General features: G+C 57.8%; 6 protein-coding genes across 6 annotated transcripts; 4 read left to right on the forward strand and 2 right to left on the reverse strand.

Moving 5' to 3' along the window:
* Positions 1 to 236: 236 nt before the first annotated feature.
* Positions 237 to 7,785, forward strand: TRAVEDRAFT_70857 (ARM repeat-containing protein; the record flags this gene model as incomplete). The annotated part of the gene is made up of 16 exons (XM_008038602.1): positions 237 to 641; positions 695 to 774; positions 840 to 1,168; positions 1,229 to 1,623; positions 1,678 to 2,178; positions 2,235 to 2,606; positions 2,665 to 2,854; positions 2,908 to 3,117; positions 3,170 to 3,511; positions 3,573 to 4,903; positions 4,953 to 5,230; positions 5,288 to 6,367; positions 6,418 to 6,713; positions 6,768 to 7,319; positions 7,371 to 7,415; positions 7,472 to 7,785. 16 exons carry the CDS (start codon positions 237 to 239, stop codon positions 7,702 to 7,704), a joined length of 6,639 nt encoding a protein of 2,212 aa, XP_008036793.1. The 3' UTR covers positions 7,705 to 7,785.
* A 221-nt stretch (positions 7,786 to 8,006) lies between these two features.
* TRAVEDRAFT_145914 (glycerol-3-phosphate O-acyltransferase) lies at positions 8,007 to 11,079 on the forward strand. Its single transcript, XM_008038603.1, has 10 exons — positions 8,007 to 8,208; positions 8,265 to 8,391; positions 8,442 to 8,816; positions 8,867 to 9,180; positions 9,232 to 9,423; positions 9,480 to 9,636; positions 9,691 to 9,937; positions 9,991 to 10,135; positions 10,186 to 10,305; positions 10,361 to 11,079. The coding sequence occupies exons 1-10, from the start codon at positions 8,041 to 8,043 to the stop codon at positions 10,853 to 10,855; spliced, it is 2,340 nt and encodes a 779-aa protein (XP_008036794.1). The 5' UTR covers positions 8,007 to 8,040; the 3' UTR covers positions 10,856 to 11,079.
* Positions 11,080 to 11,415: 336 nt separating this feature from the next.
* Positions 11,416 to 14,432, forward strand: TRAVEDRAFT_145916 (uncharacterized protein). The gene is made up of 13 exons (XM_008038604.1): positions 11,416 to 11,574; positions 11,642 to 11,740; positions 11,792 to 11,930; positions 11,984 to 12,110; positions 12,167 to 12,324; positions 12,382 to 12,408; positions 12,463 to 12,596; positions 12,652 to 13,221; positions 13,273 to 13,352; positions 13,406 to 13,622; positions 13,675 to 13,973; positions 14,029 to 14,165; positions 14,231 to 14,432. Exons 1-8 carry the CDS (start codon positions 11,515 to 11,517, stop codon positions 12,805 to 12,807), a joined length of 900 nt encoding a protein of 299 aa, XP_008036795.1. The 5' UTR covers positions 11,416 to 11,514; the 3' UTR covers positions 12,808 to 13,221; positions 13,273 to 13,352; positions 13,406 to 13,622; positions 13,675 to 13,973; positions 14,029 to 14,165; positions 14,231 to 14,432.
* A 158-nt stretch (positions 14,433 to 14,590) lies between these two features.
* On the forward strand, positions 14,591 to 20,481 carry TRAVEDRAFT_19165 (uncharacterized protein; the record flags this gene model as incomplete). The annotated part of the gene is made up of 18 exons (XM_008037808.1): positions 14,591 to 14,860; positions 14,915 to 15,046; positions 15,103 to 15,203; positions 15,258 to 15,702; positions 15,760 to 15,914; positions 16,452 to 17,442; positions 17,491 to 18,035; positions 18,086 to 18,176; positions 18,228 to 18,411; positions 18,465 to 18,788; positions 18,841 to 18,914; positions 18,967 to 19,067; positions 19,122 to 19,210; positions 19,260 to 19,423; positions 19,475 to 19,549; positions 19,598 to 19,730; positions 19,787 to 19,847; positions 19,905 to 20,481. 18 exons carry the CDS (start codon positions 14,591 to 14,593, stop codon positions 20,479 to 20,481), a joined length of 4,512 nt encoding a protein of 1,503 aa, XP_008035999.1.
* A 344-nt stretch (positions 20,482 to 20,825) lies between these two features.
* On the reverse strand, positions 20,826 to 21,355 carry TRAVEDRAFT_45738 (uncharacterized protein; the record flags this gene model as incomplete). Its single annotated transcript, XM_008038115.1, has 3 exons — positions 20,826 to 20,945; positions 21,011 to 21,137; positions 21,201 to 21,355. The coding sequence occupies 3 exons, from the start codon at positions 21,353 to 21,355 to the stop codon at positions 20,826 to 20,828; spliced, it is 402 nt and encodes a 133-aa protein (XP_008036306.1).
* A 72-nt stretch (positions 21,356 to 21,427) lies between these two features.
* Positions 21,428 to 22,672, reverse strand: TRAVEDRAFT_28050 (uncharacterized protein). Its single transcript, XM_008037919.1, has 3 exons — positions 22,389 to 22,672; positions 21,997 to 22,250; positions 21,428 to 21,942 (listed from the first exon to the last, which is right to left on the reverse strand). The coding sequence occupies exons 1-3, from the start codon at positions 22,634 to 22,636 to the stop codon at positions 21,755 to 21,757; spliced, it is 690 nt and encodes a 229-aa protein (XP_008036110.1). The 5' UTR covers positions 22,637 to 22,672; the 3' UTR covers positions 21,428 to 21,754.
* Between the last annotated feature and the right edge of the window lie 435 nt (positions 22,673 to 23,107).

The raw sequence follows: 23,107 nt of genomic DNA on the forward strand, positions 1-23,107 counted from the left end.
GCATTGTGGTGGCAGAGACGAAAGAGGTCAATGAAGGAGGCCTGAAGTTCGCACCGCGACGTTAGAATTGGAGTGGCGCTCGAGGATGCAGGCATCTGAGTTTGAGCGGGGTCGCGGAGGATCAATTTAAGACGCCGGCGTCGCGCACGCGTTTCGTTAAACGCGGGTGAACCCAACCCTAAGGCCTACTGTAACTTGGTACTCTACCACCCGATCTTTGCTACTTCACCCTCGCTATGGCGGACGGCGCGCCGCCGGAAGAGGACTTCAATGCTATTCCTATCGCGGACAGGCTCGCCCACAAAAACTGGAAGGCACGCGTTCATGCGTACGAGGCTCTCGTGAAGACATTCCAAACCACTGCGTCCGACTCCGATCCCGCCTTCAAGCCGTATATCAACCATCCCGACACCCTCAAGAAGATCGCTCTCGATGCTAATGCAGTCGCGCAGGAGAAAGGACTCGAGTGTCTGGTCGCCCTCGTGAAGTTCGCTGGGGAGAATGCTGCTCGCACGCGAGAAGTGGTCATGCCGGCGCTGGTAGAGAAGTGCTTCGGTTCCTCGCGCGCCGGAACCAAAGCGCAAGCACTGGAGCTGTCATTGCAATATGTAGAGGTGGAGAATAGCGCGGCTGGCGTTGTGGTATGTGCATTGGTCCTCGTGGTGTCTGCTCTGAACCTATCCTTTCCATATAGGACAGTATCCTGCCGGGATTGGGCGCGAAGCAGCCCAAGACTGTAGCGGGATGTGTCGCTGCCATCAAGGAGATTGTCAGGCAAGTTCCTTGTTCGCGCCCTCTTGCGCAGTAATTTACCGCGTGATTTGTTCGCGCATGTACAGGCAATTCGGAACGACGATAGCGCCACCAGCATTGGCTTTGAAGGCCCTTCCCAAGATCTTCGCGCATTCTGACAAGACCGTCCGCGCTGAAGGAACGCAGCTCACCTATGTTCTCTATCAGTACATTGGGCCCGGCATCGAGTCGTGGCTAGCGGACCTCAAGCCTCTCCAAGTCAAAGAGCTGAAGGAGGCTTTCGAGGGGTTGGAGAAGGAGGGGAAGGGGCGGGGAAGTCTTAAGCCCGAACGAATGACCAGAGCTGGTGCAAGGGAGGCCGAGGCCGCCGCAGAGGCAGGCATTGACGCAGAGGAAGCAGCACCTGCAGAAGAAGGTGCGTCTTCTGTTCATTGTGATTGATATCATGACATTCAACGTAACTCTGATAACTCAGAAGCCCCGCCTGATCCAAGGATGTTCGCGGAGGAAGTGGACATTGTCCCCAAGCTCCCGGCTAACTTCACAGCGTCGCTCAAGTCTTCCAAATGGAAGGAGAGAAAAGAGGCCCTGGACGAGCTTCTTAACGTCGTGAACGCCTCACCTCGGATTAAGGAAGCTTCAGAGCTCGGCGAAGTCGTTCGGTCGTTGGCAGTTTGCGTGCAGAAGGATGCGAATATCAACTGCGTTATGGTCGCAGCGGGCTGCTTGGAGGGGATGGCTAAAGGCATGATGGGATCTTTCGCAAGATATCGGGAGAGCATTGTGCCTCCCATGCTTGAGAGGCTGAAGGAGCGGAAAGTGACCGTCACGGATGCTATCGGCAACGCCCTAGACGCGATCTTTGTTACCGTGAGTTCGCATTCCACACCCTTACTTCGCCGTGTTGACTTCCACATCCCAAAGACAACCTTGACAGATATCCTCCCCGATGTACTTCCCGCGCTCAACAACAAAAACCCGCAGGTCAAGGACGGCACTCTCAAGTTCATCGCCAGAAGTCTGTCTACATCGCCCACTCCGATTCCAACTCCCCAGATCAAGCCGCTTTCGGAGGCTTTGGCCTCTCTGCTGGAGGACCCCTTCGAAGGCGCCCGAACCGAGGCTGCAATTTGTTTGGGCACCTTGATGAAGATGGTTGGGGAGCGACCGCTCAATGCCTTGATGGACAGCCTAGCAGATATGAGGAAGGTCAAGGTCAAGGAGGCTTTCGACACTGCCAAGGTCAAGGCGAAGGTGGGAGCCGCCGCCCCGCCCAAACCGGCTGCTCCTGGTTCGAAGGAGCAAGCGAAGAAGAAGCCTCCGCCCGCGAAACAACCGCCGACAACCGCGCTCCCGGCGGTTCCCAATGAGGATGAATTCCCGCCCGAGAACAAACCGGTGAAGAAGCCTCCCGCACGTCTCATGGTGAGTGCTATGTTTTGCGTGTGACCGAGGTATGTATCGACGATATGCGTTCGAAGGGGAAGAAACCCGCGGCAGCCGGGTCCGAAGGAGGTGCTTCCACGGCTGCGGCCGCCCCCAAGAAACCTCCAGCTGCTGCTGCTGTCGCCGCGGCTGCAGCTGCAGCTAAACCCGCTAAAGGCGGCGCCGCCCCCGGCCCTGGCGCTCTCGACAACGTCAAGTTCAAGCATACACCCGAGGATGCGGAAGCGCTTGCGGCTGAGGTCATTCCAGCTAAGTATGCCACTGAGCTCGGCGACGCGAACTGGAAAACGCGTTTGGCTGCACTGGAGGACATGACGGGGTGGATGGAAGGTGCCGCCGCGGAACTAGATTCCGAAGTCGTTGTACGCTTCTTGGCGAAGAGGGGATGGAACGAGAAGAATTTCCAGGTATGTAACACATTGATTGCTTCGGGACTATCCTCATGCCCCTCGGGCCGCTTTATAGGTCTCAGCCAAGCTGTACGGTATTCTTCAGATTCTCGCGGATCGGTGTCCTACCTTTGGCCGACCTGCTGTTGCTATCTGTGTGCCTCATCTCAGTGAGAAGCTGGGCGACATGAAGCTCAAGAAGCCCGCCGGCGAGACCCTCCTGCTATTCGCCGAGAAGACGTCGTTACAGTTCGTCTTAGGTCATAGTGAGTATTCCATTCACTCGCCCGGCTTTATTTCAAAAACTTACTCTGTTCAGCGTATGAGCCGCTGTCGAAGCAGAAGGCACCGAAGGTCTTGGCGGATGCTCTCACGTGGATGGAACAGGCACTCTCAGAGTTCGGTATCGCCGGGCTATCACTGCGAAGCCTCATTGAATTCTTGAAGGCGGCACTGAAGAACTCGAACGCTGCAGTGCGTACTAGCGCTACGAAGACCCTCGTGACAGTGAAGTTGTTTGCCGGATCATGTCCGTCGTTCTTCTCAACTCTACGCCGTGCCCATCTGACCGCGTTATGCAGCGATCAAGGACCTTCTAGAGGACCTAAATCCTCAACTGCTCGGGACAATCTTGAGCGAATTCGAGAAGGTTGAGGGTAACTCAGCGCCAGAACCGACCCGCATATCGGCAGACCTTGCGAACTTCGTGCCGGCTGGCGCTGCTCCTGGGAAGGCGAGCGCAGCCGCCGGTGCAGATCCGCTGGACGACTTGTTCCCCCGGGTAGAGATTGACAGCTTGTTGAAGGGCACGACCATCCTCACGGATGCGAAGAGTGATTCTTGGAAGTCGAAGAAGGAAGCTCTGGAGACCCTCCAGGCTATCTTAGATCAGGGCGCAAACAAACGGTTGAAACCGTCCATGGGTACGCTCTTGCTTGAGTTGGCTACTGAGTGCGCTTCTCACGAAACTCACCGTATCTTCAGGCGAGATCGAGCAAATCCTGAAGGCTCGCGTGACGGACACCAACAAGGCAGTGCAGAGCCTTGCGCTGGATATCGTCTCGCGGATTGCTACTGGTATGGGAAAGCCTTTCGAAAGGCATACGCGTTTTTTCGTCGCCCCCGTCGCCTCTGTTCTTGCCGACCAGAAAGCGCCAATCCGTGCCGCAGGATTGCAGGCTCTGACAGCTATGCTCGACGCATGCGAAAGTTTCGAGCCTCTGATTCCTGGCATCGCCACCGCCCTAGAATCTACGAACCCGCTGCAGCGCGCTAACTTGTTCACCTGGATGGCCGACTACTTCAAGGAGCATGGTCCGCCCGCTGGGCTCGACTTGAACAGCTGGGCGGCCCCTATAGTTGTCTCTCTCGACGATAGGAACGCAGACGTTAGGAAGGGGGCACAAGCGTTACTGCCTACGCTAATTGCGTCTGTTGGATACGACGTCGTCATGCACCAAGCCAGTACGCTCAAGCCTGCGTCGAAGTCCACCGCCGTTCCCCTCATCCAAGCTGCACGCGCTGCCGCCGCCCCACCGAAGCCTGCCCCCGCTCCGGCTGCTCCCAAAGCCAAGGCTGCCCCGCCCAAGGCGTCCCCAGCCAGCGTCAGCCCAGCGCCTTCCGCTCCGTCTCCCCCTCCTGCTGCCGAACCATCTTCGAAGATGGCACCTGCGAGCAAGTTGACCGGTGTCCGCCGAAAACTCCCCCAAGGGACGCTCTCTCGTCCCGAGTCACGGGCTGAAACGCCAGTAGAGGCCGGCACCTCTCGTCTTCCTAGCAAGCTTGGTGGTCCCGGACTCAAGAGGCCCGGTGCAGGCGCTGGTGGGCCGTCGAAGCCTGCGGCTCCCGCAGCGCCAGAGCCCTCGGCCAACATGATCTTCACTAGCTCGAATGCCGACACGAAGCGGTTGCGGCTTGCCAAAGACGCCAACAGGTGGGTGATCGAGAGCGGCCCGACGCGCAAAGACCTCGCCGAACTCCTCCAACACCAGATGGAGCCACATGCGTCGAGGGAACTGTTGGCACTCCTCTTCAGCCACGACCACAATGCTGTGAACGACCATGTCTCCGGGTTGACCATGATCCAGGACTTCTACACAAGTGCACAAACTGGAGACGACAGGCAACAAGCCATATGCATCGCGAATTCCGACCTTGCCCTGAAGTTCGTGTCTCTCAAAGTCCACGAGCCCCAGTCCAATCTCGTGCAGAAATGTATGGACGTGATCGACGCCGTCCTCGCATTCCACCAGAGTGTAGACTACCAGCTTTCCGACCAGGAGGCGATGTGTTTCATTCCAACCGTCTCTCACAAGGTGAGATTCGTTATGCATCAAGTGCTGCATTGATCTAATACAACGACAGCTTGGCGACGCTAGAGAACCCGTCCGCGCGCGGGTTTCCCACATCATCCAAACGCTACCTAAGGTCTATGCCTACAGCCGTGTCTTCCAGCTCTTGCTTGAGCACAGTCGCACGTCGAAGGTCGCAAAGACGCGCCAAGGGACCTTGGACGAGCAAGCGAGCTTGCTGAAGCGGTTTGGAATCGGTGCTTGCGAGCCTGCGAAGGCCTTCCCGGTTATTGCAAGCATGATCTCAGACAAGGACCCAACAGTGCGGAAGTCCGCGCTCCTCGTACTCAGGTCAGTGTTGTATATGGTCTCTTACCAGAGTTCCTTGAGCTCACTTGGATTATAAAGCGAGGGATATGTACTTGTCGGCGAAAAGATCTGGTCAATGGTCGGACATATGTCCCCGAAAGACAAGACGCAGCTGGAAGAGCGCCTCCGTCGTGTACCTGGTGCACCTAGTGCTGAAAAGACCGAGACCGCACCTGCTTCCGCACCCGCACCCATGGCGACTCATGCATCTCGTGTAGCCACCGGCATTCCACGATCAGGGTCTCCTGCACCAGGTCCAGTTTCCCGCCTGACAGGGGGCATTCCCCGCTCAGCGAGTCCTGCATTGGCACCGCCCTCCCGACTCGCGCGTCCTGGTTCGCCCTCGCATATGCGCTCATCGTCCCCAGCTCCTTCACAACTGGCTCGCCCCGCTTCGCCCGCCGCTCGGGGTTCCCATATCGCTGGTCCCTCACACGTCCCCACTCCTACCTCCCCCACTAATGCAGCGCGCCCAAAGACCTTCCTACCTTCACGATTGGCCCCTCCACGATCTCGACTGAACAGCACAGCGACAGCAAGCGGTCTGCCACCGCCTTCGATCCCATCTCGATCATCCATGGATGATGTCTTCCAGACCAACGGTCAGAAAGGCGGGCTTGTCCGCCGTTTGTACGACGAGCCTGAGGAACGGCAGGATCCCGCGACCGAGGACATCACGGTGACAATATCCAGCATCCTCAGCAATGATGCAGTAAGGAGCGTCGACGCCCTGAAGAAGATCCAGAAGGTGCTCGAGATAGGCCCCGAGCAGGGGCCATCTTCGCCGGCCTACCAGGAACTCGCAGAGCACACCGAAGGCCTGATCGAGACTATCACGTTGCAGATGGCGCACGTCTTCGAGCATCCCGAAGATATCACGCTCCCCGAGAATTTCCGCCTAGCGAAGCACCTCATTCAGACCCTCAACGCGTTCTGTGATCATGTCTTCCTGGCGGAGTCTCTGACGGTCGATATCCTGACTTCTCTCCTGGAGGAGTTAACTTTGCGCCTTCTCCAAACGGATAACAGCCATGATACCAAGGTCAAGGACCTCTCGCGGTTTATCAACATGATCATCTTGCGACTGTTCGCCACCGGCAGGAGAATGTCCATATTCCGGTATGTCTTCTTCTTTGCGCCATCGGATATTACTAAGCACCCGCGTGCAGTGCATTGTTCGCGCTCTTGCTCAGGATCGTCAAGCCGTTCCCGGCCAACGGGACTAACGTTGACTCCCAAGAAGCCAAGGTTGCGGAGTTGGTGCTGAAGTGTGTTTGGAAGTTGGCGAGAAACATTCCTCAAGATCTCGAGAAGGGTGTCCTGGACCCTGTGGAACTGTTCCCGGCGGTCGAGCACTTCCTGCAATCTGTTCCGCCAAATGAGTGGCGTGCTCGCGCGACGAACAAGGTACCATGTGGAGACATGCCCCTGAGGACAATCAAGGTTATCATTCAACACGTAGTCGGTGAGTGGCAGCGCGCGTGCATCGGGCGTGCTAGAAACTGATGCACCTGCTTAGCCCACTATGGGGACGACGTGTACGACCATCTTTCTTCGGCCTTCGACGATCCTTCTGCCACCATTGTCTATCCTTACGTGTACCGCATCCTCAATTCCTCGAACAAGACTGCCGCCGAAGTTCCTCTCCGCAACTCCGACGTCATACGCGAGGAGCCGAGGCGACCTACCTCCACACTCAGCCGTCCAATTTCACCTCAAGAGACCGCGTCCTCACGTTCGGTTACATCCGATCCGCACCGTGCATCGTCCTCGAATCACACACGAAGTCGGAGCGTTTCGTCTACTGCCGACACTGTGCAGGAACCAGACCTCGACGATCAACTCAACGTCATCATTGACCATATCTCCAGCGAGACTACCGGGGCCATGCACAAAGAGGGTATCACCGAGCTTCATCACTACCTCAAGGCGTACCCCCACAAGAAGCCGCGAGTGGATAAGATTCTAGAGTCTACTGGGCCCGCGTTCCGCAAGTACATCACGCGCGCCCTTGCGAGTCGCGCGGCGGAAGACGAGGAACGCAACGTTGCCGTCGCCCAGACTCTCTCGCGTACGTCGCCTCTCAATCCCCGCTCATTGCGTCCACTCACAATTTATCCAGGTCTGGAATCTAATGGGCACGAGCGGAGTATGAGTATATCGAGCAGTACGTCTCTCCGCTCAATTGACGGCGTCCGCCGCTCACAGCACATGGACATCTAGATCGCGACATGCTTCCACCTGGAACGCCGACATCCCCACCGGAGTCTATGAGCGGACGGGCGGAAACGTCGCCCCGCTCTCCGCCTCGGTCAAGCATTTCCGACCTTCCACCTCCGCAGCAAGAAAAGCTATCGAGGCTGCACGATATCTTCCAGTACCGGTCGAGTACGACGAGCAACGGGTCGTCGCAGGGGCGTTCGCCGTCGGTGTTTACGGCGCTCCGGGACGGCTGAGAGACCGGGTTGGGGACACGGGATTATTGATCATTCTGGCTGTATCTACGCATGTGTATACCAAGCATCGCATCCGCTTTTTCTACTGTAGACAAGATAATCTAGGTATAATCGAGACGGACTTGTACGCGACGCTGGCGAGACGCGGGCTGGAGCGTGTGAGACCTGGGGAAGGGAGACTCGGTGGGAGGACGCGACACATGATTGACGACATACAACCCCGCGCGCGCCACAGGCGCCCGGTAATTAGTGCCCCTACGTCTTCTTCCGCTGCGGCCACGACCCCGCCCGCCCTCTCCTCCCGCTCTACGACTTCTCCAGACTGGCTGTGTCGGCATGAAGACTGTACATAGCAGCGAGCCTTCCGACCTCGTCTATGACACCGCGCTGGTCTTCTGGCGCATTGTCACCAATATCTTCTTCCGCGAAATCCGACCCCGGGGCGCGTTCAACATTCCCCGCGAGGGCCCCGTCATATTCGTTGCCGCACCGCACAATAACCAGGTGAGCAAGCTACACGAGGGAGGATGCCGAAGGTGCTGACCCCGCGTCCTATTCAGTTCCTCGACCCGCTGCTCCTGTACCAGCAGGTGCACCGGGAAACACACCGTCATGTGCGCTCCCTGATTGCCGCGAAGAGTATGAAGAGGAAGTTCATAGGGTTCTTCGCTGGGCTCATGGCGAGTAGTGAGTACACTTAATGCTGTGCTCCTTTGTGGTTCTGACCCCTTGTGCAGTCCCCGTGGTGCGCGCCGCTGATGATGCGAAGGCGGGCACCGGTGAAATCACAATATCCGAAGAGGACCCCTGCTTGATTATCGGACACGGCACTCGCTTCACGACCGAGTTCAAGCCCAGGATGCAGATCCTGCTGCCTAAAAGCGTAGGCTCCAACGTCGCCGAAGTTGTGGAAATCATCTCAGATACGCAACTGAGAATTCGGAAAGAGTTCTCCGGGACCGCGCGGTTGCGAGAGCGGACCAAGGAGCTCCAGGCGTCCGGGAAGAACGGCTTCTCTTTTCAGTGTCTCCCGTTCGTCGACCAGCACCAAATGTACCAGCATGTGTACCAGAGCCTCACGGACGGGGGCGCCATCTGCATCTTCCCGGAAGGTAGGCATAAATCACGCGCGCCCCAATCCCCAACGGCTCACGTTTCATAGGCGGCAGCCACGACCGGACGGACCTCCTCCCCCTGAAAGCCGGCGTGTCTCTCATGGCGTTGGGGGCAATGGCGAACAACCCTGACGTGCGAGTCAAGATTGTACCGGTCGGCTTGTCTTACTTCCATGCGCATCGCTTCAGGTCTCGGGCGGTCATTGAGTTCGGGTCCCCGCTCGATGTTCCGCCAGAATTCGTCGAGATGTTCAAGCAGGGCGGGGAGAAGAAGCGGGAGGCGGTTGGCAAGTTTTTGGACGTGATTTACGACGCGCTCAAGACAGTTACGTTGAGGGCACCAGATTATGACACACTCATGGTCAGTTCTAGTCATGTATGCACGTAACTCGCGCTAACGGAGGCCGCGCAGCTCATCCAAGCCGCCCGGCGACTGTATAAAACACCGGGGCAGCACTTGACACTGGGCCAGGTTGTGGAGTTGAACAAACGCTTCCTCCAGGGTTACCTTCACTTCAAAGATGAGCCAAAAGTACAGAAGCTGCGCGAGGATGTGCTGAAGTACAACCGTCTCCTCCGAGATTTGGGTCTGCGGGATCACCAGGTCGGTATAACTCTCGTTGCTCTGAATATGGATCCCTCATGGGCATTCCTGTACAGGTTCCGAAGGCACAGAAGGCAGGGTGGAAGACCTTCGGTCTGCTCTCGTATCGTCTTATCCTGTTGACCGTCTGGGCTGGGCTTGCACTCCCTGGAGTTATTCTCAACGGTCCTATTTTCGTCACTGCGTCCATCATCTCGCGGAATAAAGCTAAAGGTGGGCAATTACGCTCGCAAATATAAGGATATCGCTCACTCGCGAGTGGATCAGAGGCCCTTGCAGCGTCCCAAGTCAAGATCGCCGGTCGCGACGTGTTGGCGACATGGAAGATTCTCGTCGCTCTCGGCGTCACGCCAGTTCTGTATTCATTCTACGCCATACTTGCGGCGGTGGTCGCGACCAAGGCGGGCGCCCCTCTGAAGTGGAGGATCTGGACGCCCTTCATCATCCTGATGATACTGCCAATGGTAGGATACGCCGCGCTCAAGTTTGGTGAAGCTGGTATGGACGTTCTGAAGTATGTATATTCCTTGGCCCACTCGGACGCTTCTGACGAAGCCCGTCTCAAAGGTCATTGCGACCACTGGTTGTTGCCCTGTTCCCGGGTCAACAGCGCTCGCTCGGAAAGCTCAAGCGGATGAGAGAGGACGTCGCGAACGAACTTGCGGAGGTAATTAACGAGTTTGGGCCGAAGGTCTTCGAGGACTTCGACCAGGTATGCGTAATTTTGCGTTCGTCAGCCCGCATATTACTGATGGCGCACAGATGCGCATTCTCGTACCATCCGCGACCGCTCCCCCATCGTCCGGTCAGCCCGGCATCTGGCGGCGAAAGAGCGCCACGGGTGGTGTGGACGCCCAAGGCAATCTCCTCTCACATCCTATGGTGCGCTGTCTTTCTATTCTCCTACCGCCGCCCTACTGACCGGACATCTCCCCAGACTTGGCTTGACGAACGCCTGTTCGGCTGGAGTCGCAGTGCAAACCGCGGGACGAGCGCATGGGCCGGCGGAGGCACGCGTAGCCAGGAGATCAGCCGCTCCGCGACGCCCGACTTGTCCGACGAAGAGGACGAGCCGGACTATGACAACCTCATCGTGCCTTCGGCGGAGGGGAGCACGCTCGCGTCGAATCCGCGCAGCCAACGGAGCTCGTACGCGGACATCACGCGCCTGCGCCGCACGTCGAGCGCCGCGAACACGCACGCGCTCGGCTTCACGCCCACGTCGCCGACCGCCAATGCGACCGGGGAGCATAGCGCGGACTTGGACGGGCTGCACTTCCGCGGGCAGGGCAGGGCGCGAAAGGCGAGCCTGTCGGACGGCGTGCCCGTGGAGATCATTGGACAGGCGGACAGGGCGGAGCCGTTCACGGAGATGACGCAGGACTTGAACTCGGAGATGCGGAAACGCAAGTCGAGCCAGGATCGTGCGTAATGACAGGAAGCAGTAGGGGTGCAATGAATATGAGTTTGGATGCAGGTGGACGATGGCTGGGACCAAAAACTTTTTATCAGTCTGTGGGATGACTTGAACAGTATGTTTTTACTCGACCCGTTTCATCTGGTAGTCCGACTTTCGATGCTGTCGGTAGATTTTCTAACATGTGGGTGTACACGAACTCGGCTTATACATACGAGAACAACACCAATTTGAGAGGCTGTGTGGTATGCCCGCCGCTGCTGTCATGGATGTGTAGCGTTAAAATTGCGAGTACTAAGCTCGGCTTCAGCTGGAAGGGTGGCGACCTTTTGCCTGACGCGCTCGTCAGACGGATTTGTCTGCGACGCGTCGGGTCACGCAGTCACAGCGATCCGGCGTGACGGTGTGGCTGAAGCGGTGGCCGGCAGAGGCGGCGTGCGCCGTTCCGTCCAAACGGGGCAGGCAGATTACGGATGATTACTCCTCTTGGACTCATGCGGACATGGCGTACTTTGCTAAAAGGGGTCAGCACAACGCCATGATTTTCGAGCATGTTCCGCGCACTGCGCACTATAAAACTCACAGCCCGCTCTCTCTTCCCAACACATCCAACACACCAACTTCGCTTTCATATCAGTCACAACCTCCAACTTCCCTTTAGCAACATACGTGCAATGTCTGCTTCTACGTCAAGAAAGGTCGCAAAGAAGGTCCTGTCCGTGGAGACGGATGAGGTTTGTATCCTATAACCCTAGTACTTGGCGAGTTGCAATGTGCTGACCACGGCCGGCGATCTTGTAGGGCGCAGGTGCCAAAGTACGGCGGTCCATCGGTACACCACAGCTGAGGAACCTCACACCGTTCCTCATGCTTGATCATTTCCATACCCCAGCCGGAGCGGTGAGTATCTTCTTCGACGTATTCATATTCATCGTGTTAAATGGCATGCAGGGATTCCCAGACCACCCCCATCGCGGTCAAGCGACCGTGACATACATGCTTGAGGGGTCAAGTTTGCACGAAGACTCCGCAGGCCACAAAGGCAAGATCGAGGCCGGCGGTGTACAGTGGATGTGTGCGGGCCGAGGCAGTAAGTAACCCAAGTCCTAGATCTCTACATGCACGGTATCGAGCAGACTCTAGTTATCCACGCCGAAATGCCGCAATCCGGGCCTGGGATCCCAGACCCCCGTGGCCTGCAGCTTTGGGTCGACTTGCCAAAGGAGTTCAAGATGGTCGAGCCCTCGTACCAGGAGCTCGGGCCTAAGCAGTACGTCCGACATGAGTTTGGGATTAGTTTGCATATACTGAGCACGCTGTATCAAGGATACCTGAGGCATACCCGCAGGGCAAGGATGGCCCCGTGAAGATCAGGGTCATCAGTGGCAAGAGCCACGGCGTCGAGTCGCCTGTCCGGCCACTCGGCGGTTGCTGGTATTTCCACGTTATATTCAGCAAGCCAGGGACGATATTCCAGGATATCCGTGAGTACTCTGGGTGTTGGCGCCGGGATTTTGGAAGCTCACCGTTGCTCGATATAGCGGCCGGCTGGACGACCTTCCTCTACAGTAAGTCGTCATATTTTGGAGAATCCCAAATGCTCGCTAACTTGCTGTGTGTAGCCCTGAAAGGCGCCGTACGTGTAGGTTCGGACTCAACAGTCCATGGACCATTCCACACGCTTGTGCTTTCCGCCGCCCCTGACGAGACGGGCATCGAGTTCACCGCGACCGAGGACAACACCGAGTTTATCTTGGTATGTATATCGTCCTCGTCATCCTACAGCCGCAGCTTACCCCTGTTGTCCCCAGTGCGCGGGCGAGCCGCTCGACCAGACCGTGGTCCAATACGGCCCCTTCGTGATGACCTCGAAAGAGGACATCCAGAAGACCTTCATCGACTACCAGTACGGCCGGAACGGCTTCGAGAAGGCACACGTCTGGAAGAGCGAAATCGGCAATATGTAATTCGCCGGGCACGCTATAGCCCTTGTACCCCCTGTATAATAACCCACTGCGACGTAATTCAAGCGCGATGCCTCGGACTGCGCTATGCTGTCCGCGTTTTCTTCTCCTTCCGCCGGCCCGGCTTCTCCTCGTCCTCGGAGTCCGAGTCTACGACGGGCATTGCGTCCCAAACGTCGTCCTCGTCCACGACCTCGCCCGCCGTGCCGACAGACGCGTCTATATGGCCGTCCCAGACGACAACGGTGGGTGTCACTTTCATGTACAGTTTGTCGAGCACGTCGCCCTTGCGTTCCTGCTGCGCGCCTGCCTCTGCGGGCGGGCTAAACGTGCTGTGCAGCCGCACGAACCGGTCTTGCGCAGCGGACGCGAGCAGAGAGTGCGTGGGTGCGATTGAGGAGACCGCACCAGCGAGGCCTGTCACCGAACATCAGCAACGGCTAACGGAATATATGGCTGCTAACGCACCCTTATAGCTGTAGATCGTCCGCCCGTTTCGCAAATCCAGTGCGGCAAGCAGACATCCCCTGTCGGCAACAAACACCTCACTGCAGATATCATAAGCAAGGTAAAGTTGATGTGTGCATTCGGAGCGACTCACTGTTCGTTGGAGCCCTTTTCGACGGCACTGACCCCGCCTGTCTTGCCTATCCCTTTCCAATCGGAAACCGGTCTGCGGGCAGCGCGGGTATCATATCTCCGGATGCCGCCATTTGCTGTTCCAATGAGCAGATGTTGTTGAGACGCAGAAGTTGAGGGTTGTAGGTATGTAAGGGCCGTATTGTGCACCGGTTGGCGTAGGCTGAGATGGTCGTTCGGTACCTACAGTGCGGTTAGACATCATCGCGCTGCTCACAGCACAGACGACTCGTACATTTTTCGCTCTCCATAGCTCCCCAGGTAGTAGCTGGTCACTCCGTTTCCGCTTCTTGGTCTCAGTGGAAGCATTTTGGGGTGCGGCTTCCTGAGGTCGAGAGAACGCCTTCTCAGTGTCCCAGAGGGAGAGCTCGACCTCGTCTCCGCCGTACGCAAAGGATGTGCTGTCGGAAGAGAGGCGCCATTCGCACAATCGCATGGGGAGTGCTGCTAGGGAAGACGAGGGTTCGGCACCGTTTTCTCCAGGTTTTGTGAGGCGCAGCGCGCCATTGGAGGTGCAGGAGTAGACTCCGCTATTGAACACATTAGCATTCTATCAAGAATGTACTATGTCGTGCACGTGCTCACTTTTCTGTGTTGGCGAGCCCTACGAACCGCTGGCCGTCTTTCAAACGCGGTTCCGACCACTCATGTACGACCGAGAGCTTGGTCTCATCGGTCACTTCGTACAGCGACGCGGATCCGTCCGCGCGGAGTGCGGACAACTGCCCTTAATCCAACAATTAGATTATAATCCAGCCAACACAGGTGAGGGAGCCAGAGCCAGTACCAGAGTATCTGAGCCTGCCGAGTGCACTGCGAGCTTCTGTACAGTTTTACTCCGGCCGGAGGGGCTCCCGGGCACGAGTACCGTCGTGGTTGGCTTCCATTCATTTTTTGTCTCGCCAGGTGCGTACGAGATAGACTTTATAGCCCCGAGTTCGTCTCCAGAGAAGAAGTGTGGCATGGCGAGGCGAGGAGCGGAGTGGTCGAAGGAGAGCCGGACGCAAACTTGAAATCGCGAGGCAATTGATCGGACTGCTTGCGGCAGGGCGGGCCGGCGGCGCCTTGCGGGGCAGGGCACTGTCGCTTCCCGCACTCTGGCTCCTCGGCGGGCTACGGGCTCTTTCACCTGGACCGACCGGCCACAATGGACGCCCCGCTGAAGGAGCTTGCGAAACTCGACAAACTTACTGCTGGGACGTCTTCGGCGAAGGGCAAGGCGCCGTCTATCGACCAGTCGCTTGACGCACTCCTGGAATCACTGCGCAATGCGAAGGAGCGGTTCTTGTCGGGAACGGGCTCTCAGGCGACCCTGGAGGCACTGGTGAAGAAGGTGGAGGAGAAGAAGAAGGAAATTGATGACAGACAGAAGGAGGTTTATAATGCGCTCGCGAAGTTTGGTAAGGCTTTGGACAAGGTACGTTGGCTTAAGTCATGCTCGAGAGGAATTGGAGTCTAACGAACTGTGCAGAAATTCACAAATCCTCTGCCGTCATACGACCCCCTGTTTACTTCGCCGGAGGCCAAGGCTGCGCTAGAGCGTACTATGGCCGTACATTTTATGCGCACCGGGCAGTTCGGCATAGCTGAAACGTTCCTAAGCGTGAGTGCTCCTAGTATTGCACGCGAGGGTTCGCTCACGCTGCTACTGCGCGATAGGAATCTAATGTTGAAGTGCCGGGCATAACACGATATGAGCTCATGCGGCTCAACATGGTCATGCAAAGCCTGCGGAGTGGAGACGTCTCTCTCGCCCTGGAGTAATTCCAATCGTCCTTCCCATCGCGTTTGTATCGCTCATGCAAGCTTTATAGATGGTCAGGCGGGAGCAGAGAAGGCGAGCAACTGAAGCTGCGCGGCTCTCCCCTCAAGTTCCATCTGCATCGCTTCGAGTATCTCAGGCAACTGCTCGCGCCACAACCGGACGTAGCATCCGCCATCGCCTACGCTCGCAAGAACTTCCCCCCGTTCTTCGCGCAACATGCGGTCGAAGTGGGACGGCTGATGAATTGCGCGACATACCTCCCGCTCGACCGTTTCCTCAAGTCTCCGTATGCGGACCTTGCGAGCCCCTCCATCCAGCTGGACTTGGAGGCGCTGTTTGCGACGGAGTACTGCGCGGCTATTGGCATGGGCAGACAGGCCCCGTTGCGCGTCATTAGCGACATCGGGGGAGGAGGTGCACTGGCGCGTATCGAGAAGGGGCGCAAGGTCATGCGAGAACGGAAGAGCGAATGGAGTCAATCCGACGAGCTGCCTGTACGTGGACGGTCCATGCTAGCGACATGCCTACTAATAGTCTATCTATTTTCGCAGATCGAGATACCCTTGCCGCCGGAGAACAGATACCATTCCGTCTTCGCCTGCCCGGTGTCCAAAGAGCAGTCGACGGAGGCAAACCCACCGATGATGATGGCGTGCGGGCATGTAATCACCAAGGAAAGCTTGCAGAAGCTGAGCAAGCAGGGAGGGTACGTTGACGATGGCCATCTGCTTGACACGACTTTATTCACTAATACTTCTGCAGCCGCGTGAAGTGTCCGTATTGCCCAGCGGAATCAAACATCCAAGGGGCACTGCGCGTATACTTTTAGGATTGGACGCCCCGGAAACACGGACTCATGTACTTATACTGCACCGTTGTACTATAATGTACAAACATATGTATACTCAGCATCACAACCCATTCCCCCCTCATCCCCTCGTCGATATTACCGGGCTAGAGACTTGATAGCTTCTCCGCTCGAGAGTGAGCGGCGCGTCCTGCTATAGCCACACGAGTGGGCGTCTAACGGGGTCACGTGTGCGACGCGCGCGACGCGAGAGTGTTGTTTGCCACAAGGGCGACTTGTCTCGTCCCTCCACGATGCTCGCGCTCTAGCCACGCACAACTGCCCGCCGTACATGTCCCTCTTTCGCCCTTCACGCGCCTCTCCTCCCCCGCGACCCGCTCCTCCTGCCTCTGTGCTGCTCTCTGAAATCACCGATGATTCACGCGCCTCGGGCAGCGCTGTGCCTGAACTTGTGGGCCTCGGACCGGAGGAGATCGACTTCATAGACGAGGTCATCAGCCGCGCACCCGCCACGGCTTCGACTTTCTTGACGGTGTTCAAAGCTTACAACGACGTCCTGCAGGAGCGCGGGCTTGATCCTCAGAACGAGGTCGTCTACTACGGAAAGCTCCTGAAGATCGGGACGCTGAAGGGGATGAGCTGGGCAGACAAATGGAACATGGTGAAGGAGCAGCAGGGTTACACGTCGCAAGCAGCTCAGGGGAGCTCGAAGGCTGGACGGCGAACCCATGTCCCGCGGACTACCCCTACCCCAGTGAAAGCCGCCGCGAAACCCAGGTCAATCGCGCAGGCTCCCTATACTCCCGCCGACGACACCTATACGCCTATGACTTTCCATGATGATACGACACACACCGAAGACGAGAGTCTTCCGCCCCCTCCCTCAAGAAACCGAGCAGATACCTACCCGCATAACGACACCCCACGACCCAGGCGCGCCTTCATGTCTCCAGCTACAATAGCGTCCAACAACTCCTTAGGCCTAGACACCGGGACTCCCTCACAGGCCCCAGGTTCAAGGACGGCTTTGCATCAGAATATCGCTCGCCAAGCAGTGGTGTCACGACCGATTACTCGGTGGGATGCTGAGACCGTAGCAGCGACAGAGACTACAACGCACGCTTCTCCGAGCGTCCCGCCGTCATACGGCGCGGCTGTCCGCGACGGTGGCTTGTCTTCTAAGGAGAAGGTGTTGTCTCTACTGCAAAAAGCCAGAGAAGTCAGGCATCCTATTCCCCCACCTCCTGTGACCCAGCCGACCGCCGTACCATTGCCGCGGAGTCGCAGAGGAAGCACTATCGATGCTGACGAAGCTTGGAAGAATATCAGGATGGCACAGGATGAGGAGACGGCGGACGAGTACCGGAAGAACCGGCTCGTTGAACGATGTTGGGACGTCTGGAAACAGGGTGCCCAATGGATCATCGTAAGTCGTTAGCAGTCGACTGGAGCTGATACTCACATATCTTTGTAGACTACCGGCGAGCAAATCGCAGAGGCTCGCGACCATCTCATCGCCCGCCGTGCGCTGCAACACTGGCGCAAGCGCACGGCGGAACGACGCGAATTGTATTCGCGCGTCGCTGCCCTATCTGACCGCCGCTGTCTGAAGCGTGCGCTGAATGCGTGGAAGCAGAAGTCAAAGGAGAAGAAGCAAGTGCATTGGCGAGAAGACATGCGTGCCCGCATGAAGATGGTGCGGGAACGCGACGAGCTGCGGCTCAAGAAGGACGCCTGGGCGAAATGGCGGCAGTCGTACCTTTCGCATCAGGCGGAGCACCAGTTCTCGCAGAAGCTGGTCAAGCGTTTCTTCAGTCGCTGGAAGAGTCGCGTCGGGAGGCTGGATCAGCTTGACACGGCGGCGGAACATTTTGTCTATGCGAAAGAGGAGCGTGCGATGGAGCGATGTTGGGACATTTGGCGACGAACTGCCGAGCAGCGCATAGCTGAGAGGTCGTTGCGAGAAAGGGTAGACCTTCGCATCATGGCGGGGGCCATGGACGTTTGGACGAAACACTGGTAGGTAATCATCTCCGCGGCGCGGGATTTGTCTCATTTGTGTTCTCTAGCCAGGAGTACCGGGTTGCGGACGAGTTCCGGGACGCATCGATTGTCAAGAATGCCCTCCAGCGGTGGAAGGCAGCTCAACAGCGAATACGGGTGCGTCTTCTAATTTTATCGCGTTACATGCCCAATCTCACAGCAGCGTAGACTATGGAAAATCGCGCAGTCAAACACGTCGCCAGACAAGATGAAGTGCTTGTTCGAGCGGTCATGCGCGTATGGAAAGCTCATGAGCGCGGACATCTCCTTACGCGTGTCCGTAACGTTCGCCTGCTCCGACAAGCGTGGACCATCTTGAAGCACCGAATGGAGGAACAGAGGGAGCGAGAAGGTATGCTCCATGTTCTAGCTCCATAAACATAACACTCATATTGGTTCGTTCAGAACTGGCACAGCTCTTTGCAGCTCGTTCCGCATCGATTCTCGGCTCTGCAGCGCTCAAGAAGTGGCGGGCCGCATACACCTCTCACCAGAATGCCCTCACATTTGCAGTCCACTATCATCGAGCGCAGGTGCAGTACAAGATGCTCCTCATCTGGCGCCTTCGGCTACGCGCGAAGCTGCGTAGGGCCAAACAGGCTAAGGCCGCTCAGAAGCACCTGCTTTTGCGCCGATACCTCCATATATGGACGGCCAAGGTCGCGGAGAAGCAGCGTGAGCGCAAACTTGAAGAGTTCCAGCGGCGGGTCGTGAAACGGTCCTTCTACAGTCAGTGCACCTGCTTGAGTATTGGACGGGTTGCTGATCTCATCACTTACAGCATGGCTTGAGCGGGCCAAACACCAGCGGGAAGTCAATCTCGCCGAACAAATCATACGGCAGCGTATCGCCCTGGTCAGTAGGCATGATCTCACACATCTGCGCATGTATTCATCATTGATTATAGCGCGTCATGAACGAGACGTTGATACACTGGACCAACCGTGTGGCCGACGTGAAGTTTAAGGAGCTCGACACAATCCAGAAATACGAGAAGCAGCTCGTTTCGTGAGTATACAAACTGTTCGTGCTGTCCTGGGAGCTAATTAGATATTTTTGCAGACGGGCTTTCACGAAGTGGAAGGCTGTTTGCAAACGGCATGTGGACGAGCTGAGTCTCATGGAGAGCTACCAGGACATCAAGCGGGAAGGTATGCAAACCGAATTTAACATGAAGGTTTACTCTAACGCAGTCCATAGAATCCATGCGCAAGATGTTCTATCGGTGGCTCACAGCTGCGCGAAAAGTGCGCCACAGGCGCCAGGACCTGCAGGCACGAGAAGACGAGTTCAAGCTCACCGTGGTCGCCGGGGCCTGGGACAAGTGGCGGGAGCGCTTCCAGGACATCCGTCTGCAGCCCATGGTAAGTTACGTCCCCACATGATCGCCGCTTCTCGTGCTGATTCTCCCGCAGGCGGTCGCGTTCGACAAGCAGCGCCAGCGCGACCTCCTGTTCCGCGCATTCGCCATATGGCACTCCAAGTCCCGAGTACGTACTCTTCGCTGAATGGTGTGTGAACGCGCGCCTGACACCTAGGCACAGTCGCTGCCTGCGGTCCGCTTTCACGCGTCGAATCTTAAAGCCAAGTACTGGAAGAAGTGGAGAGACGCGATGCCGAGAGCTCTACAGGCGAAGGCTGCCCGCGATAGGGACCGCCGCATCACGCTCAGTACGTCTTCGCGTGCAGACCGCCGGCAGCTGACTCACCGCTAACCCTCTTTCCAGCGCGCGTGCTCGCGCACTGGCACAAGGCGTACAAGACGAAGGTTGAGCTAAAGGCTATAGCGTAAGTCATTCAGCCGGCAGACGCCCCGTCCCTCGACGCTCACGCATGCCCCAACAGACGCGCCCGTTACCTCAACCTCACCCCCGCGGTCGTTCCCCGCGCACCCCACCACCAGCCGCTCCGTCCGGCGGCGCTAGCTGCACCCTTGCGACCGCGAGTCACTCCTCGCCGCACACGTCCCCCCTCCCCGTCCGAGGACGAAGCGGACGTACGACACCCCGCAGCGCCCGCGCCTGCGCCTGCTCCTCTGTTCGCGAAGCCCACCGCGAGCCGCCGGGGCCTCGCGAGCCTTCTCGAACGGCCCCCGCGCCCGCGCTCGGGCTCCCCGGAGCGCGCCGCACGCTCGCCCGAGCGGCCGAAGCTCTCGTCGCGCCGCACCGCAGCCTCGCGCGTGCCCAGCCCCGGCCGCGAGGACCCCGAGCCTGCCCCAGCGCCCCCGCCATCGAGTTCATCGGCGTTTGGGGGCATCGCGGCATGGCGAAGGGACGTGCGCCCGCCGAAGAGCGCGCCCCCGAGCGTGGTTGGGGAGGGTGGTGCGCCGAGGAGCAGTTTGTGGGACGAGTTGAAGGAGGTAAGGCGGAAGGCGCGCACGCCTGCGCGGACGGAGCGCGCGTATTCGCCCCCGCCGCGTTGAGGCCGGGGCGATCTCCCTTCGACTGCCGAAAGGAAGCAGTGAGCGGGCGGCGCACGGGGTGGGTGGGTGGGAGAAGAGGACCTTTCCGCGGTTTTGCGTAACTTATTGCACTTTGGTTTGTTTTCTTTTGGCTTTGTCTGCGCCTGCTCGGATTGCTTGCTGTCGGCCGTGTTGTATTGAGTACCCCATACGTAGTGCACATCCTTATGTCATATGTCGTATATGTTCATCATCCTATGTCCAATGGTTTGCACAAGGCTATGTATCTAGTGGTGACGTCGAATGCCCGGCGTGGACTCAATACGAGTCTGAATGCGGCCAACCGTAAAATTGCGCCTCGAAAGTCATGAATTCCTATAATATTGCCATCCCACCCAATTCGCGATCACGAAGCCCGTCCCTGCGGGGATGAGCATGATCGCCAGGTACTTGTAATGGGTATCCCTCGCAAGAACGTCCAGCGGCTGTGTGCGACCACAAACGCTCCTCAGACACACGCTCTGGACTACAGGGCGTAGGAGAAACGTACCCATACACCCGTTTCTGGGAAGAACGCGCTGAAGAACACCGCGTACGAGCCGACGAGCAGGAAGAGGACCGAGCACGCTAGGATGGCGTAGCCCACTGCGGGGCTCGGGCGGGTGCCCAGCTCAGAGCTAGGGTGACAAGGGGCTATCAGGATGCAAGTAAAGTGCTGTACGAAATTATGTGTGACCGACCGGTCGAGGATTGCGGCTTTTGCGAACCAACTTGGCTGCGACTTGTGCGTGCGGCGGTGACGCATCGACGTTCCGGGCAAGGGACGCGCGTGCATAGCCACCGTCGAGGTCGCGCTCGTACCTACCTCGAGATCTCGTTGGAACTTGACCGACATGTGTTCCGATATCGCATTCATTTCCGAAGGCCCACGTACGGCCAACTGCAGATTATAGCTGCTCAGGCAGGAGTTTTCATTACAGGTGGGGTACATATTCCTAAGTTCCTTTACAAATCAGGTACTGCTATGAACAGCTATGGAAGAGCCGCTATACACAAAACAAAGTCGAGGGTCCAAGTCGAGGATACATGAAGCGAGGTCGGTACAGGATATCGTGACCTCGCATGTGCTATGTCGTAAAATAGGTCAATAGATAATATAATAGGGGTGAGATGCGAGAGGGATGGGATATCATCTACCGAAGCTGCGAGGGGGGTAAGACGAGCAACGATAGTAATCAGGACTAGCGGCGCTATTTATGTCGCGGAAGGAGACGTCGAAGATGCCACTGCACATCTAAGAGACGATCTCTGATTCCATCTCGTCCGGCGTCGGCGACGGCAAGGGAATGGCTGCAGGCGGGAGCATCGAGCTCGGCGACGGAGACAGCACTGACGGAGGGCGGAGGAGCCCAACTACGCCGTTCTCGTAGGCCTGGTGCCGCGGGAACGGGTTACGTGTCTGCATCCGAGAAATGGGGGACCCTGAGGATGAACATAAGCATTGAGCCTTATTGTGCCGCCGTGGGATACGCATACCTAGAGCGCCGCCCAGGACCCTGAAAGTGTAGGGTCCAGCCTCGCTGGCTTTGTCATCAGCATGACCGGCAATGGTCAACCCAAGCCCATCGGAAGGCAAGGAAGGGCTCAAGCTGCAAGGCGTCTGGCGACGGTACGTGAAGAAGTGAGAGGCGGTGGTAGGCCTCATGACCGGGGAGGTAGGTTGGAATCGCAGAGCAGAAGGGTGCTGCAGGATAGAGAGAAACTCTTCTAGGGCTTCGGACGGCATGGACCTACGTAACACATAGTCAGCAACACTGGCGCGAGAGACTGGATGAAGAGACATTGACACTGCACACATGAACTCCGAGTGGGTCTATGCGATCTTATCGGATATTGAGAGTCAGCGAAGAGCAGATCGGGATACATACCGAGGAGATGTGCGAGGAGATAGCCTGTCTTTCTCGGAAAGCTCTGGCGCTCTGTGCTCGTGCTGATCTCCAGAGTCTTCGGCGAGCATGAGGCGATCGAAAGCGTCCGTCGCGGCGGACAGGATGGCGGCGCGCGAGCGGGGACGGTGGGCGACCGGAGAGTGGAAAGGGAAAGGAGCGGCGCCGGAGGCCAGACGCACTGGGCGTGGCGCGACGAGGACGAGGTTATCGTTTGAGGTGAAGCTCATCGTGAGGTGGGTATGTGCAGAACGGAGATATGTTTTTACGTTTTGAGGAGGTGGGGGTCGGTAGCCAAGATGCGCGCGGGCCTGATCCCCTCTGATGCGATCCTCCAGTGCCGGTGCCACCCTCCTGTTTGGCCGTGTTTGCAGAGTGCGGGGAGAGACGGACCAGGCGTGCCGTGGTTCGCAGAAAAGGCGCACCCACGGCCTGGAGTCTGGACGTCCCCGTGCTAATCTGGTCTGTCACCCCACCGTGCTCCTCCTCGGCGAATCCTCCCAGGGATCGTCGGCGCGAAACGGGGGAGCCGAGGTGCCTTGCGCCCGCCGTGGTGAGGCTACTGCCCGCCCTGGACGTCGGTGGCGGGATGTGGGCCGGATTAGTTTGGAACCCGGCCAGAATCAGAGCTATCTGAGGTCAGTGGTGTTTCGGCACGGGGCGCATTAGACGGCAGACGTAAACGATTTGTCAAGCCAGGG

The sequence above is a fragment of the Trametes versicolor genome (assembly GCF_000271585.1).
Source record: "Trametes versicolor FP-101664 SS1 unplaced genomic scaffold TRAVEscaffold_4, whole genome shotgun sequence".
In the NCBI taxonomy this organism is placed as follows: Eukaryota; Fungi; Basidiomycota; class Agaricomycetes; order Polyporales; family Polyporaceae; genus Trametes; species Trametes versicolor.

Excerpts from the sequence above, each read along its gene's own strand:
- TRAVEDRAFT_145914 (XM_008038603.1), top strand. The coding sequence starts at position 8,041 with ATGAAGACTGTACATAGCAGCGAGCCTTCCGACCTCGTCTATGACACC. Across the intron at positions 8,209-8,264 it reads CCGCACCGCACAATAACCAG|TTCCTCGACCCGCTGCTCCT; the intron begins GTGAGCAAGCTA and ends CGTCCTATTCAG. Across the intron at positions 8,817-8,866 it reads CATCTGCATCTTCCCGGAAG|GCGGCAGCCACGACCGGACG; the intron begins GTAGGCATAAAT and ends CACGTTTCATAG.
- TRAVEDRAFT_145916 (XM_008038604.1), top strand. The coding sequence starts at position 11,515 with ATGTCTGCTTCTACGTCAAGAAAGGTCGCAAAGAAGGTCCTGTCCGTG. Across the intron at positions 11,741-11,791 it reads TCCATACCCCAGCCGGAGCG|GGATTCCCAGACCACCCCCA; the intron begins GTGAGTATCTTC and ends AATGGCATGCAG. Across the intron at positions 12,111-12,166 it reads CAGGAGCTCGGGCCTAAGCA|GATACCTGAGGCATACCCGC; the intron begins GTACGTCCGACA and ends CGCTGTATCAAG.
- TRAVEDRAFT_28050 (XM_008037919.1), bottom strand. The coding sequence starts at position 22,636 with ATGAGCTTCACCTCAAACGATAACCTCGTCCTCGTCGCGCCACGCCCA. Across the intron at positions 22,251-22,388 it reads TCTCCTCGCACATCTCCTCG|GTCCATGCCGTCCGAAGCCC; the intron begins GTATGTATCCCG and ends TGTGTTACGTAG. Across the intron at positions 21,943-21,996 it reads GGTCCTGGGCGGCGCTCTAG|GGTCCCCCATTTCTCGGATG; the intron begins GTATGCGTATCC and ends GTTCATCCTCAG.